This window comes from Uloborus diversus, chromosome 2, assembly GCF_026930045.1.
Source record: "Uloborus diversus isolate 005 chromosome 2, Udiv.v.3.1, whole genome shotgun sequence".
In the NCBI taxonomy this organism is placed as follows: domain Eukaryota; kingdom Metazoa; phylum Arthropoda; class Arachnida; order Araneae; family Uloboridae; genus Uloborus; species Uloborus diversus.
This window is the reverse complement of record NC_072732.1, coordinates 39,944,377-39,960,125: the sequence shown is the minus strand read 5'-3', so window position 1 is coordinate 39,960,125 and position 15,749 is coordinate 39,944,377. Positions and strand designations below refer to the sequence as shown.

Below are 15,749 nucleotides of genomic sequence, written 5' to 3'. Positions count from 1 at the left end.
CGGAAATTTTATGGCAACCCCAAAATAAATATGCTTAAATTTGGCGCATTTTATGTATCTGTCATTTATTTCAGCTTTTAATGCCAAGAAGAGCGAATATTACGCAGAAATGCAACCCTACAACTTACCAAGTAAACGATATCCAATCAAAATTGACTAGCAACGTGTGTGTAATATAAGTAATAGTCCTGCGATACATTTAAAAAAAAAACGTTTTATACATTTTTGGCAACTTTGAAATTCGAAAGTAATTATTGCAGCCGATTGTGTACATCGTGCGATTGTTGACAGGAGACAGGATCCCGAGTTATTTTCTTCCCATGTTTCGTTGGCTCTCCAAAATGATTTCAGGACAGTCGGATCAGTCAAAAAATCATAATGAAGAATTACCTGTGGGTACTGGGCTTAATTTTGATGACCATGAAGACTTGCTTATCGTAGTTTTGTCATTTGTTTCTGCCCATGATCTGATACGAAACTGTCGCCTTGTGTCACAGCTATGGAAAGAAACTATTGACAGTAACAGTCTGTGGAAAATTAAATGTGATCGCGAGCGTGTCTGTTTACCTACCACCAGGCTCGATGTCATTCCACGTAACTATTATCGACACATATATTTTCAAGGCAAATACGGAACAAATTTAATAAAGAATCCACATGGAATAGGTACTTTTTGCATTGTTTTTCAGGTTTTTTTTTTTGGTTAGCTGATCTTACAGAAATTACAATTTGACATCATAGTAATTTTCAAAAAAAATGAGCATTCATTGATAATATGATATTCTTCATATTAACTATATTTTGGCTCTATTTTATGGACATCAGTTACCGTACTATGTGCTACTTCACATTTTCAGTTTTTGAAATTTTTTCATTTTAGCTAACTTGAAAAAATTTTATTGTATCCGATTTTAAAAAATTACAGGGGGAGGGGCAACTATAAAATAATGAAGATATGGAATACTTGAAATCAACGTCAATTTTTTGGTATCAAGGGAAAATGTTCTTGTTTATTTTTTGTTCTATGACTCAAAAGATTTAATCGGGATCTTATCAGCATTTATTTTTGCTAACCCTCCTTAGTCACAAAAATTTAAACTTCAAAAAATGTTTTTTTTTTTCTTTTTTCAATTTTTGGTTCTGTTCATATAAAATTCACAACCTTTACAGCTCTCAAAGCCACCAGTGTGTTTATTTATTGTAAAAATAAGTGCTTTTACAGTAATCTTTTCCTGTCATTTAATTTCAAATTTCCCTTGTGCATTTAAGTTAGGTAGCACAATTCCATGGAAAACTTGTCAATATATCAGGCCACTCACTATACAGGTCTATAAATGTTTACATTTTGCTGTAATATTCTAGTTTGGCTACAATGGACAGCAACAGCATCTCATAATTTTTTCAAATTTTTATACTTTCTTATAAAAAATTATCTCCTATATCTGAAAATTTTCCACACAAAAAATTTATTATTTATTTCTTATTAAGCATTGCAATTGCCCCAAAAGTGCCGTGAGAAGAAATGATCCTTGATTGGCCTGACGTCGATTGCGCCAAAGTACACCACGCCCTTTTCCCTAACAATAAGTTTTTCAATGAGAGTTCAACGATGATGTTCCAAATTTCCTTATTTGTTATGTACATTTAATGTTGAATACATTTTCAATTTACAAAGATTATTATGCAATGGAACAAGGATTTTAGCAAGCTGACATCTATAATTTGCAAAAAATAACATTACAAACCAGCATTTTTTTTTGGCTGAAATCAGATGTATGAGAGTGTAGAGGTGTGATTTTTTTTTATTTTTTTTTTATTTTTTAAGTTAGTGCTTAAATAAGTCGGGAATATAAATGAGAAAATAGAGGAGGCTGGGCTGTAGAGTTATAAGTTCGTGGTTTGACTGTCATCAATGGATAGAATGCCGCGTGCATGCAATTTTAATCTTCCCTTTCAGATACAATATTTTAAAAAATTAAATTTGAAAATTTATGGCATTGATTAACTGAAAAATCCCTTTCAATATTACTGCTAACTCAGGAAAAATTTGTAAACAAATTAAGGAAAACGAAACATGTTATTTTAATGCCAAAAACCTGTATGCAAAGAAAAAAAAACTTATTTATATAAAAAAATACATTAGAATATCCAAATGTTTGATGCAAAAAGTAAAATATTCAATCAGTTCCAGTTCAATTTCTTTTTCAAATATTCAACTTCTTCTTCTTTAAGAGAAAAAAAAACTTAGATTGTAGACAAAGGGTGTAAGTGGCTATTGGGCGGTAATTTACTGAATATACTATGCCTTGCCTTCAATCCTCGAGTTGAACCGAACCATTGCTTTGGTCACTCGTCTGGTCTGCGCTGATTCTATATTAGCTACCAGTTTGTTTGGCACTCTTGGCTTCCTTAAGAGGTTTTCCATCTCCAGCTCAGTCACTTTCCTATGCCAGGCTGATGAGTGCTAGTAAGCACAAAACTGCAGTCCTCGGCTGGAAATGACTGAGCTGGCGGTGTATTTCATGTATTTCTGCTTTAGCCCTGGCTAATGGGCGGTAATTTACTGAAAATGCAATGCTGTTTCATTTTAAAATTGTTTTTGTAAACATATGCATTATGATAAATAGTAAATATTTTGATGTTCTTACAGTCTATATTTCCAAGCTTACAGAAAATTTCAATAGCTTTCGTTTTCTTTTTTTTTTTTTTTTTTGTCCATTCTGATTTACCTTAAACCATATCAATTTTTTATAATAGTTATACTAATCATAATAATTTTAAAGAAAAACTAAAATTGAATGAAAAGATAACGTTAAGCTTAGGTAATTTTAAGGTATTTTTTAAGATAATTTTTAAAACAATTTTAGCACATTCTGTTCTGTTTTTTAAATGAATGAAAATAATAATAATAAGAAGAAGAAGAAGAATTATATATATTAAAATATAAGAAAGGGCCTAAAATAAGTCTCGGATAATAATAATCTCGGAGAGTCACGTGACTCCCTGTTTCAGCAGAAAACGACACTAATCTATTTTTAGTTTTAAAATAACTTATAAAATATTGCACTGCGATGAGACAAAAAAATGTTTTCTGGCTTTTTTAGGTCAATCTGAGTGTATTAAAATTACAAAATATTATTAAATGCTGTTGTTATCCATTAGGTATCATGTTCAAAATAATTATTTCTGTAATAAAATTTCTCAATAAATTCTATTTCTTATTCAAATACTGGAACAAGAAAGTCCTGCATTTCAATTTTTTCAAAACCCTTGTGGAAGATTAAGAAATAATGTGATTTTTATCAAATTTTTGCCATATAATATTTTTTCAAAGCATAGTTTTAGCCCTGTTACTTTATTCTGTAATTTTCTTGATACTAATATTTTTGTAACTTGATAGATTCACTAAACAACTGGGTTCTCACAGCCAATAATGGTGATGGATTTCGTGTTGAACAGCCTCCTCAGGGTGCAGATCCTGTTCCTGCAGAAGCTGGTGGTTGGTATAATACATACTTTCTACATTTGTTTGTGTTTAGCTGTCGTATACGTTTTGCTAAGTATAAAAATAGAACAGAACAATGATATTCTGCTCTTACTGAATCCAGTTGAAATACAGGAATATTGTTATGACAAGATTTTCTTTTCAAGACTTTTTGTAAATAAATAGTGAATAGGATGTAGAAAATAAGACTATTTCAAGTTACAGTGCTGCAAAGCCAACAGAATGTTTGGGTTTATCAATAGATCTATTTCAAGACAATCTAAGACAGTTCTTATACCTTTATATAGAAGTTTGGTAAGATTTCATTTGGAGTATGCTGTTCAGTTTAGATCTCCTTATCTCAAGAAAAATATTTCTTTATTGAAAAGGGTTCAAAGAAGAAATACTAAGCTAGTAAGGAGACTTTTAGATTAGATTATGGTACCAGACTTTAAAAGCTTAATATGTATAGCCTGGAGCAATGACAGACACATGAGTTTGTTGGGGGGGGGGGAGCAGGATCAAAACTCCACCATTCTTATATCATATTACAACATGCATCCATACATTTTATTTTGATTTTATTGATTGTCAGGAACAAAAAATATGAAGTAATTACTTAGTATTAGTTGATAAAATAAATTTATTAAGAACAAATACTTAATTAAAACACCAAAAAGCACAAGAATGAATGTGTTTACTTTTCTCATAGCTAAAAATAAAAACAGTAAATAAAATCATTTATAGAACAATTTAGGTCCACATTCAGTTTTGTCGGGGGAAGGTAAAGATAAAATAAATTTCACTTTTTCATTTATTCAATGTGAAATTACTGTTATCTTTGCTTGAATTTATTTTATGTACTACATACATAGGACTATAGTCAATCAAAAAAGCTCAAGGTGAATGGGAGGGGTCCGAACCCCCTGGACCCACTCCTTGTATGCGCCACTGGCCTGGAATAAAGAAGAGTCAGAGGGGACAAGATTCAGTTGTTTAAGTTTATCAAAATGAAAGATGTTAATGGGTTAAATTTTTGCATGGAAAACCGGCCGAAGGGTCAGTTTTATACTATTCAAATCTCAGGATAACCTGGAAAATAGGAAGAACTTTAATAGGATTGTGAGCACTTAGAACAGCTTACTGTAAGAGGCTGCATGGGGCACTTTAAGAGTCATTCATCTTCATTGGGGACTATTTAACTGACTAGGACCAGCCCAACTGGGCTCAGAGCCTGTTGCTGGTCGTCACATTTGTATAATGACAAAAGAGAAGAGAAAAAAATCCAATTATAGTATGATTGATATTAACTGCTGAATGTGATTCGCAATAGATAATGTGAGTTCTCAACAAATGGCACTTCGCCCTGCTTTCTCTAACGCAGAGTTCAGTCCAGCATGGGGACGATCAGTAAACATATTCCAGTGCTTGTAATTGGGACAACCAGACAACATGTACTTCAGCGTGCAGAAAATGTGTGGAAAAGTCTTAGTGTCCATTATGTCACTTGCTTCACTTGTCTGCTGTTACTTTTGTTTAATTAAATAAAAAGAACTGCTACCTTTAATGTAAAATGCTATGATCCAAATATGTTATTTACGAAAAACAGCAAAATAGAATCATCAGATTTCAAGTGACGACGGCAGAGCCAAGTGCCTTCTCCTGCTAAACAGACAATACTTGAAACAGATGATATGTGTAAGGTCATACACTGATAAACCATATCCCATTTTATATTAATTTTAAATTTAGTGGAGCCTTAGATGCATTGAAAACTAAGCATTTTGGATTAAATTTTTAAATTTTATGACCTTATCAGGTTCTCTTTATCACATCAATGAAAGTTTACTTTTAGATGTAGGTAGAGATGAATGCATTTGTATTAAGATGACAGAGAAAGAGATTTTGTTATGGCTAATTATTAAATTTTAATGCTGCAAATAACTACTGATATCAGACACATATGAGGCAGTGAGAAGCAAAGGGATGTACAGTGGCAACATTGAAAATTTGGAGATAACCAGTACACATGGTAGGTGAACCTCTCCTCTGTCTTGGGGCAAGAGATGGTACTAGCCGCCTTGGTAGTTGCTGCTATACCTATTTAGAAAAAAAAATCAATGAAAGCCTATCTAGGAGCTAATCTTTAAACTTGTTTTACTCAAAACTTGAAAATGTCCACTTGCATCCCTTAGCTTCTCACTGCCTCATATGTGAAACTAACTATTATATAAAGAAAAAAAAAACTAAACTGCATGGTTTATTTATTTGTTTATTTCTGAATATTGATGAGAGATTTGTACAGTTGTTTGTTAATGAACCAAGACTCAATTTATTTACGTCAAGCTATACTATTTTCTGATTTAGTTAATGAATTTAAAGATGAATAATTTATAGATAATTGTTTATTGAAATTGTTTGTCATTTGAATATGAATGATTGCTATTTAAGTAACAAACTTGTTTTATAAAAATGGTTTATTGCTCCAAAGTTATAAAGCTACCGAATCATGTTAATAACCTTTCTTTCTGTAGGCATTCAATCCTGTTTTGCTACTTCATTTGGTCCCTGCATTAAAAGTCAATCTGTTGATCTTTATGAGAATGCTACTTGTAAATATTTATTAGAAAGTGGGATAGCAAAGATTAAAATTGGCTCATGGTATGTATAAATAGCTGTGTTAGAGATGCAAATTTTTTGGAAATTTTGAGGTGGTGGGGAAAAAAACGTTTTTCTTTGTTTTTTTTTCTGGAAAAATTGATTTTTAAAAAATTAAAATGTAGATTACTAATTATATTTTCTTAGAAAATGTAAATAGTGTTAAATATTTACAACTATTTGTAATCCATATTATTCTTTCTTTATAAGAGAAATTATTCAACCACTAATTTTGAAAAAATGTGATTTCAGAAAATAGTTTAATGAATTTCTTTGACAGAAAGTGACTTTTTTTTTTTTTTTTTTGCAAATTATGAGATTTTAAACAAAAAGTTGCTTTTATTTTAGAATGCATTTAAACATATGTGTGTATACATGAAAATTTAAAAAATTTTTTAAGGAAATACTTCTGCAAATTAATAAAATTGATATGCTAATTCTATCCTGTGTATACATAACAGTCAGGGCCTGATTAAGATATCAAGGGGCCCTAAGCCAAATACTTTTCTGAGGACCCCTATATTTAAACTTAATAACTTTAGCCGTTGGCTGAAACAATTTTAGCCCTAGACTAAAACAATTTGAACCATTTGGGGGCCCCTAAATATTGGGGGCCCTACACCATGACCTAGTTGGCCTATTCAGTAATCAGGCCCTGATAACAGTTTAGTGAGTAACAAGGGCACCCATATACAAAATTTCAAGGGGGAAGGGGGGGTGGAGCTCAGATATTTTCCCCATGATTTAGCAGGATATTTTCCTAATGGAAACCAATTATTAAAATTTGATATTTTCAATGACATATTCATTAATGGCTGGAGAAGAAATATTTTAACATTTTTACAAAGAAAAAAAAACTACTAAAAGCAAGGAAGTTCTTATTTCTAGAGAGGGGGGGAGGGGCTTGAGCCCCTACTTGCCCCTTCCCCCTATATGGGCGTCCATGGTGAGTAAAGCAGCAAATAATACTTAGGTTTATAGGAAAATTAAATTATGGTACAGCTTGCATTACCAAATTTAGTTTTCATGTGGGATACTAAACACCCTCAAAAAACTTTTTAAACAAAAAACGAATTGGAACATAGTAGTCCGGGAGCAAATGGTTTCCCGTGCGATTTTTGTGATACAATTATAGCAGTTAGTTTTTCTGAAAGGTATTTGCATGAGGAAAACGAATTCAGATGTTGCCAACCCCCAAAATGGTGCAGGGGGGCTGGGGGCAGCTATAACTGCCGTGGGGGGCAAGTGATTTCCCGTTCAATTTTTGTGATACAATTGTGTGACTTAGCTTTTCTGAAAGGTATTGGTACGAGAAAACCAAATTTCGATAATGCCAACCCCGAAAATGGTTCAGGGGGCAGGGGGGCGGCTATAACTACATTTGGGGGGGCAAGCTGTTTCCCGTTCAATTTTTGTGATACAATTATGGCAGTTAGTTTTTCTGAAAGGTATTGACACGAGGAAACCGAATTTGGATGATGCTACCCCCGTAAATGCTGCAGGGGGGCGGAGGGGGGAAGGGATTATAACTGCATTTGGGGGGCAAGCTGTTTCCCGTTCAAATTTTATGATATAATTATGCGAGTTAGTTCTCCTGAAACGTATTGGCACGAGGAAACCGAATTTAGATGCTGCTAACTCCGAAATTGGTGCTGGGGGGCAGGGGGGGCGGTTATAACTGCGTTGGGGGCATGTAATTTTTCGTTTAATTTTTGTGATACAATTATGGGAGTTAGTTTTTCTGAAAGGTATTTGCATGAGGAAAACGAATTCAGATGTTGCCACCCCCCCAAAATGGTGCAGGGGGGCTGGGGGGCAGCTATAACTGCCGTGGGGGGCAAGCGATTTCCCGTTCAATTTTTGTGATACAATTGTGTGACTTAGCTTTTCTGAAAGGTATTGGTACGAGAAAACCAAATTTCGATAATGCCAACCCCGAAAATGGTTCAGGGGGGCAGGGGGCGGCTATAACTACATTTGGGGGGGGGCAAGCTGTTTCCCGTTCAATTTTTGTGATACAATTATGGGAGTTAGTTTTTCTGAAAGGTATTGACACGAGGAAACCGAATTTGGATGATGCTACCCCCGTAAATGCTGCAGGGGGGGGCGGAGGGGGGAAGGGATTATAACTGCATTTGGGGGGCAAGCTGTTTCCCGTTCAACTTTTATGATATAATTATGCGAGTTAGTTCTCCTGAAACGTATTGGCACGAGGAAACCGAATTTAGATGCTGCTAACTCCGAATTTGGGGCTGGTTTTGTTGGCATGCTGCATTCTTTCAATGATGTCAAACAGTCTGGAATTTCAGTAAGGGCTCTATTGTTTGATGATATGGTCAAGTTTATAGCCGGTGAAATGTCATCTGGTTCTCTTTGTTGATAAATTGCAAGGGCTGTTGCATGCGTTGTATTTTTCCCATCTGGCGTATCCTCCATGAAATCTACGTTGTCCACTGCGAAAAAAATATATCTGTCCTTCACTTTATCTGATGGCACATAGACCCCTTGGTTAGCTTTTATATCATTTAATATCGTCTCAGCTATTTGAGTTTCACATCTTCGAAGACGATCATACCCAATTGAGAGACCGTATCCATGCAAAAGCTCAATAACCTTTTTGTTTCTCACAACTTGATGTACTGATAACCCTATAGCTACTTGCTGAGGCATTATACGTCTAGATTGAATATTTGAAGCAGTGCGTTTCACTTGTCTCTCATTATATGTCATGGCTATTGCAGTTTGGGATATGCTCATAACAGCCTTGTTAACTTGTGATTGCTTGCGTTCTGATGACATGTGCTCAACAGTACCACAAATAAGCCATCTGAAGAACGAATACACTTCTCGCGGCACATGGTCTTCGTTTACATCTAATGAACCTGAAAACTCCCACTTCTTAGTATTCATAATATATTTACGGAGATAATTAGCAGCATCATACAAACTCCTCATGGTCATGTTTAAATCTTCATCATCATTCTGGGATATCATGTTATTGTCTCGTGCATGCTTCATACTAACAATTTCTGCTTGATTTCTTTTCTGCGGACGGTGAAATTCAATATCTGCAACAGATTTCTGTAGCAATTCTTTTGTTTCTTACCTTGTAATGGATGGATAAGGGACGTTATTCATAGCACAAATGTTTTCATACGTGGTTTGTACATCAGCCATACTCAATGTACCTGTTTTTAAACATTCTTGAATCATACAAGTAAAATTCAATCTCTGACGCACTCTCAGGGGCTCTAGAAGTGTTGGGTGCACTAGCATTAGGACATCGTAGTACATTTGTCACATTCTTCGCAAAACATTGTAAATGGTATCGAATGTCGATAGCGTGACCATCTTCAGGGTTTATTGCTGTATTAAGTTTTATCTGGAGGGCTTCATTTTCACTTTTAGCAATAGCATCACTCAGACTTTTTTGAGCATGATCAACCGACAGTTTTCTGAGGGACTTTGCACGTGTCTGACCTTTGTCACAGAAAAAGCATTTCTCTTTATTGAATGGAATGCAATGTGAACGTGTCAGTCTCGATGTGCTACTATTTGTAACAGGTGATGTATGCTGAGCTTGACTTTCATATCGCTTTTTTATGCGTTCAAAATGTCCCTTATGAGTGACATCTTGGTAACAACTTCGATGCCATGATGCCTTGTTGTCAGCCAGTATTTTTGCAGTCATTCCACGCAAACGGATATTAGATGAAACATACTTGACGTTTTCATATTTAGCATTTTCTAGCACACTCTTTAAAACCTTTTCATGTGTGGTAGGGTTAATGATTAGTCCTTCGGTGGATTTCTCTTGACATATAATACATAATGTATAATTAATTCCTATTTTTAGCTTTGTATTTGGTTCAGTGAGATCCATCTGAAAGTGACTAATTGCTTACTAAACTAATAAACGACGTGCGTCAAACTTCTGCATACAATATTTTTATTTTAAATGAGCTAGACTAAAATAAGAATCCCTTCTCCTCTCTTTCTTAAAAATAAATGATACAACGTTCCCTTGTTGACGAATTTCCATTTCATGTGACTCCAGAGAAAAAGTGGCCAATTAAAGTGTCCAATAAAATAGATAATACTGGTGACAGCAATAAATTTCTGTTTTGACCATTTAAAGAGATCTGCTCTTCCCTCTCTGAAACTTGTTCGTGAGAATTTTCTTTCAAAAGAATAAAAAGATACGGTGTGCTTCATAGAGAAAAGAGATATTGTAAAAAACCAATACTATCACGATCTGATTAGGAAAATGAGACCCATCAAGTTGCTTTGTAGAATAACTAGAGACATATAGGTTGTAAAACTGGACATGCCGATTCCGTGAGAACTGGATCAGATTTTGACATTGTTGCTTTTGGAAAAACTGACCGCCAACCAAGAATTGAAGATACACTAGGCCGCAATACAAAGGGAAGGAAGAGATAAGCAAAATTAAAGGCGGCGGCAAGGAACTCATGTTAAGCTCTCGTAACAATGCCTTTGTCCTCCGCTTCTATGAGTACAAAGGAGAAAGGAGAAAAAAGACCTCCTTCGACATATGTTTGTTTCTTTAATGTACGACCACCATGGTGTTGGAAATTTCATCCAAGCGCTCCCACCACTTAGTTAAAATTTACTTTAAAAAAAAGGAGAAAAACTCAAACGAAAAAACATTATTCTTTCAGAGCTGGGGCCGTCAAAGCCGTCATTTGGGGGGGGGGGCTTAACACTGCCCCCCCCCCCAAAATGATAGGCCTGGGTAAAGGGTACAAATTTATTTCGGAAGAGGAAATATATACAAAGAATAATAAAGTACACAAATACAATTTTGCATTTTTTTAATCAACGGGGGGGGGGACCCCCCCCTTCCTCCTAATATTTTTTGCTGAAATGATAAACTTTGTTACCAGGAACCCATTATCAATGGAAAGATCGTCTTTAGTCGGATGAATTTTCATTCATAAACTCACATCTTTTACAATGAAAAAGGAGCTCTTAATAGCTTCGAAACACGTGTCAGCAATTTAATTCGGAGTTTTTTGCATTTATTGTTGTTATTAGTGGATTTAAGCATATTAAACTTTGAAAACTTGTTGTAAACCGAGAAATTTTGAATATATAAGTGTGTTATGTTTGCAGTCATACCCCCCCTGCCCCCCATCAGCATTTTAGGGGATAGCAACATCCAAATTCGTTTTCCTCGTGCCAATACCTTTCAGCAGAACCAACTCCCATGATTGCATCACAAAAATTGAACAGAATACCTCTTGCCCCCCTGCACATTTATAACCGCCCCCGCCCCCCTGCCCCATTTTCGGGGTTGACAACATCCAAATTTGTTTTCCTCGTGACAATACCTTTCAGAAAAACTAACTCCCATAATTGTATCACAAAAATTAAACGAAAAATTACATGCCCCCAACGCAGTTATAACCACCCCCCCCCTGCCCCCCAGCACCAATTTCGGAGTTAGCAGCATCTAAATTCGGTTTCCTCGTGCCAATACGTTTCAGGAGAACTAACTCGCATAATTATATCATAAAATTTGAACGGGAAACAGCTTGCCCCCCAAATGCAGTTATAATCCCTTCCCCCCTCCGCCCCCCCTGCAGCATTTACGGGGGTAGCATCATCCAAATTCGGTTTCCTCGTGTCAATACCTTTCAGAAAAACTAACTGCCATAATTGTATCACAAAAATTGAACGGGAAACAGCTTGCCCCCCCAAATGTAGTTATAGCCGCCCCCCTGCCCCCCTGAACCATTTTCGGGGTTGGCATTATCGAAATTTGGTTTTCTCGTACCAATACCTTTCAGAAAAGCTAAGTCACACAATTGTATCACAAAAATTGAACGGGAAATCACTTGCCCCCCACGGCAGTTATAGCTGCCCCCCAGCCCCCCTGCACCATTTTGGGGGGTGGCAACATCTGAATTCGTTTTCCTCATGCAAATACCTTTCAGAAAAACTAACTGCTATAATTGTATCACAAAAATCGCACGGGAGCTAAAATTTGACCGTTTGCTCCTCGACTATAGGTATTGTAAATTTCTGAATACTTTATTTTGTGTCAGAAATATTAAAACATTCACTTTTACCCGAGTGAAAAGAAACACCTCCAGAAAACAAAAAAATGTTTTTTTTTTTCTCTCAACTGTTTCCATCTCTAAGCTGGTATTTGGTAGCATTTTTTGCAAATTTCTTCATGTTTTATTTATATTTCTCAACTTTTATAATGTTGGCACATATTAATAATTTTGTTTATGAGTAAGCAAACCTTTACAAAGTTGTAGTATTTAAAAGTTTTTTTTTTTCCTTTTCTTTCAAATTGAAGCATAATATTATTACATAATTTTAAAATCATAAATTAAGAAAACTTATTCTTATTATTTAGTTAATTTTTATTTTTATTGGAAAAGCTCAAAAATAAAATACATTATGCAATGTGCATTTAAAATTTTCTTTTAGTTAAATTACTATTCTGCTTAATGAAGTTTTATACTATTAATTCAAAAAAAATTTTGTGTTTGAATTTTACCAATAAAAAGTAGTGTTGTTACTTAAACCCAGCAACAGGTAGATAATGCATTCAAGAGCAAATAATGGCCAGAAAAGCAAATAAAAATCTTTTCAATCTCTTATAACATACATCCATTAAAGTTAATATAAGTACAAGTTGTTCATAAAAACTTATACACTTTTAGAAAATCATCAATAAAAAATAAACATGTGCTAAAATATCTTTTAAAATGAGAAAAAAAAATGGCCAACCATTTTCACTTCTAGAAAAGTAATAAATATGTATTGTAATTGCTTGCAATACAATCTGATAAAGAGCTCAGTTGGTTGCACTGCAGCTGCATGCTTCACAATGCAGTGCCGCCCTTTTGAGATAAAAACTAAAACCAATTCTACTTTAGTGGGGTTGTCTACCTTAGGAACTCCGGCCAACTTTGGCTCACCTACCTGATTTCTGAAATTCTTAATTTACGTGAAAAATTTCTTGTATAGTTTGAGTTAATATTATATTTTGTTAAATCTTGAATCAGGTATGCTCATCGATTTGATTGTGCTTCTTTGTATCGCCTGCATGTTATTCTGCAAAATAGCAAGCGTTCGGAAATTGACCACTTTACATTCCAGCATCATGAAGAACAGTGGCTTGGCAAAAAGTGGGACCAGGTATAATTAGAATTTTTTCCCCTTAATGTTTAATAAAAGTATTTTTTCACTACTTAAATGTAGGGAAAAAAATAAATAATTTCCATATAACAGTTAATAAATTTAGTGACTTTTCATGATTTTTTTACATTTTTTATTTGGGTCAGGTATTAGATTTAGAATCTTAAAGCATGAAGACAAACCTAACATAAGAGACATAAGAGAGATAGTCTCCAATGAATTCCTCACCAAGCTTTATCCAACAGTGACACACTAGTAATTCCTAGGATGATTGCAAATGCTTGGTTATCAAATCCTAATTGTGTACTATTACGTAAAGTTTAAAAGATAACTTTGCAAAAATGAGATAATACCATATTTTGCGGAATACTAAATATTCGTTTAAAATTCTAATTGAATATTCAGCCAAATATGTAGCTAAATTTTTTTTTAACTTTAATATTTGTATTTTTATTTTATACAAATTTAAAATAGTTTGTTTATTTTATGTCTTTCATGAAAAGTAAATGCTTTTCCATTTAAAATCTGAAATTTATCTACACTGAAAGTATAACTATTAATTTAAAATAAATAAAATAAATCACTCCTAAAGCTAAAGCAAATTAATACAGTAAATAACTAATTTGGTTTATGTTTATCTGAAATTCTGCTTACATTGGTAATTAGTTTCTTTCCAAATATATGATTTAATAACTGATAATCATGATAGCATACTATGTGATAAATATAGATTCTTGTAGAACCTCTAACGTTCCAACACTTTAATTCACCGTTATAAAACTTCAATTACAATAAAAAGGAATAATTACCTTTGTGCATGAAAAGTAAAGTACGATATAACAATGCCTAATTGCAGATTACTGCAGACATATGTTTTGAGGTTAAATGGAGCGCCTTCTTCAATGCAAAAGAAATTAGCTTACGAATGAAAAAACATCCAGCAAAAAGTTCAATTATAATGATTAATTTGATTAGAAGTTTAATAAACAATATTTAATTGTTCATATGGTGTAAAACAGTGGTTCCCAACCTTTTTGAGCCCATTGAACCCATTGCCCCCCTTGCTTCTTCCCCAACGTAGAGGAGAGGTTCTCCTACCATTTGTACCGGTTACCTCTAAAATTTTAATTTTATCACTTACATCCCTTTGCTTTTCACTGACTCATATGAAATCGTGTTTCATTTGTAGACAGGTTTTTAATGTGCTACACATCGTCGCCTCAGAGCAATAGTAGGATATCTTACTCTTATTTCTGGGATTAGATGTCTTACGGTTGCTCTGAAGTGAGAATATATTATTTTTAAAAATACATTCCGCAATTTTTGAAAAAGCATATACAAGTACTGAGTTTATGTTACTTCAATTCATTTATTCTTGTTTTGTTCCAGGTCACCCATACATTTCAAAATGTGAAAAATGCTAGATATGTCTTTTTCGAGGAAGGTGGTAATGATGAACAATTTTGGGCTGGACATTATGGTAGCAAAATGACTGGAGCTTATATTAATTTATGTTTTAAATAATTTCTTTTATGTTATGTGCTTTCTATTTATTTTGTATTGAAATTTATCATTTTTCATTATATTATATGGAAACCATGTTATGTTTGTTATTGGAAAATTTTAAAATTATGGAAAAATTATATTGTTATGAATAAAAATCTGAAAAATATTTATTTTATATAAATTTTTTGTTGCTATTAATAAATGTACCTTTGACTAAATCTCATTTACTATAGCATTATTTATGGTTCAAACAAGTATGATTATGTGTACATCATTTTAAAAGTAATGCAGAATAATTATTTTTTCTGATGTGTTTCAAGCCTGTTTCTTTACAATGGGAATGGCTTGCCAAAAATTAATAAATTTACGCACTACTTTTTAAATGTACTTTGTCTAGATTAGTGACTTAAAAATTTGCCCTAGTTTTCTCATCTCATGGAATACTATTCAAAACGCACCACATTAAATTTCAACTTTTGAAATCCAAATCCAACTAGTTTCTTATTTACATACCACAAAGACCGATACAAAGGAGGGGCGATCGCCCCTCCTTTGAGGATCCTTTTTTCGTCAATTTTTTTCCTAATTGAGGTCTTAAAACGAAAGTGTAGGTCATATTTGATATAATTAGAGGCGTACCGAATACTCTGTAACTACTCCGTACTCAGCCAAATTTTGATCAGATACTCGGCCAATACCGAGTAGTTGTAAAAAATTGAATATTGTTCAAGACAAATTTTACAATTTTTTAAAACTGCAAGTACATAATGTACACCTATTATTTACAATTGCTATATTCATAAAATAGGACTGTATTCTATGTTTAAATTATAAAAAAAAACACTGATAAAATCTAATTAGAGTAAAAGTTAACAATTTATGTGTATTTGGGTGCAATTACTCTTTCTATATCACATATTAG

The 15,749-nt window shown here is 33.7% G+C and overlaps 1 protein-coding gene across 1 annotated transcript; it reads left to right on the top strand.

Annotated features, from left to right (window-relative positions):
- Positions 1 to 265: 265 nt before the first annotated feature.
- On the top strand, positions 266 to 15,044 carry LOC129217020 (F-box only protein 6-like). Its single transcript, XM_054851251.1, has 5 exons — positions 266 to 666; positions 3,401 to 3,499; positions 6,019 to 6,145; positions 13,189 to 13,321; positions 14,711 to 15,044. The coding sequence occupies exons 1-5, from the start codon at positions 321 to 323 to the stop codon at positions 14,843 to 14,845; spliced, it is 840 nt and encodes a 279-aa protein (XP_054707226.1). The 5' UTR covers positions 266 to 320; the 3' UTR covers positions 14,846 to 15,044.
- The last annotated feature ends 705 nt before the right edge of the window (positions 15,045 to 15,749 follow it).

Excerpts from the sequence above, each read along its gene's own strand:
- LOC129217020 (XM_054851251.1), top strand. The coding sequence starts at position 321 with ATGTTTCGTTGGCTCTCCAAAATGATTTCAGGACAGTCGGATCAGTCA. Across the intron at positions 6,146-13,188 it reads AAGATTAAAATTGGCTCATG|GTATGCTCATCGATTTGATT; the intron begins GTATGTATAAAT and ends ATCTTGAATCAG. Across the intron at positions 13,322-14,710 it reads TTGGCAAAAAGTGGGACCAG|GTCACCCATACATTTCAAAA; the intron begins GTATAATTAGAA and ends GTTTTGTTCCAG.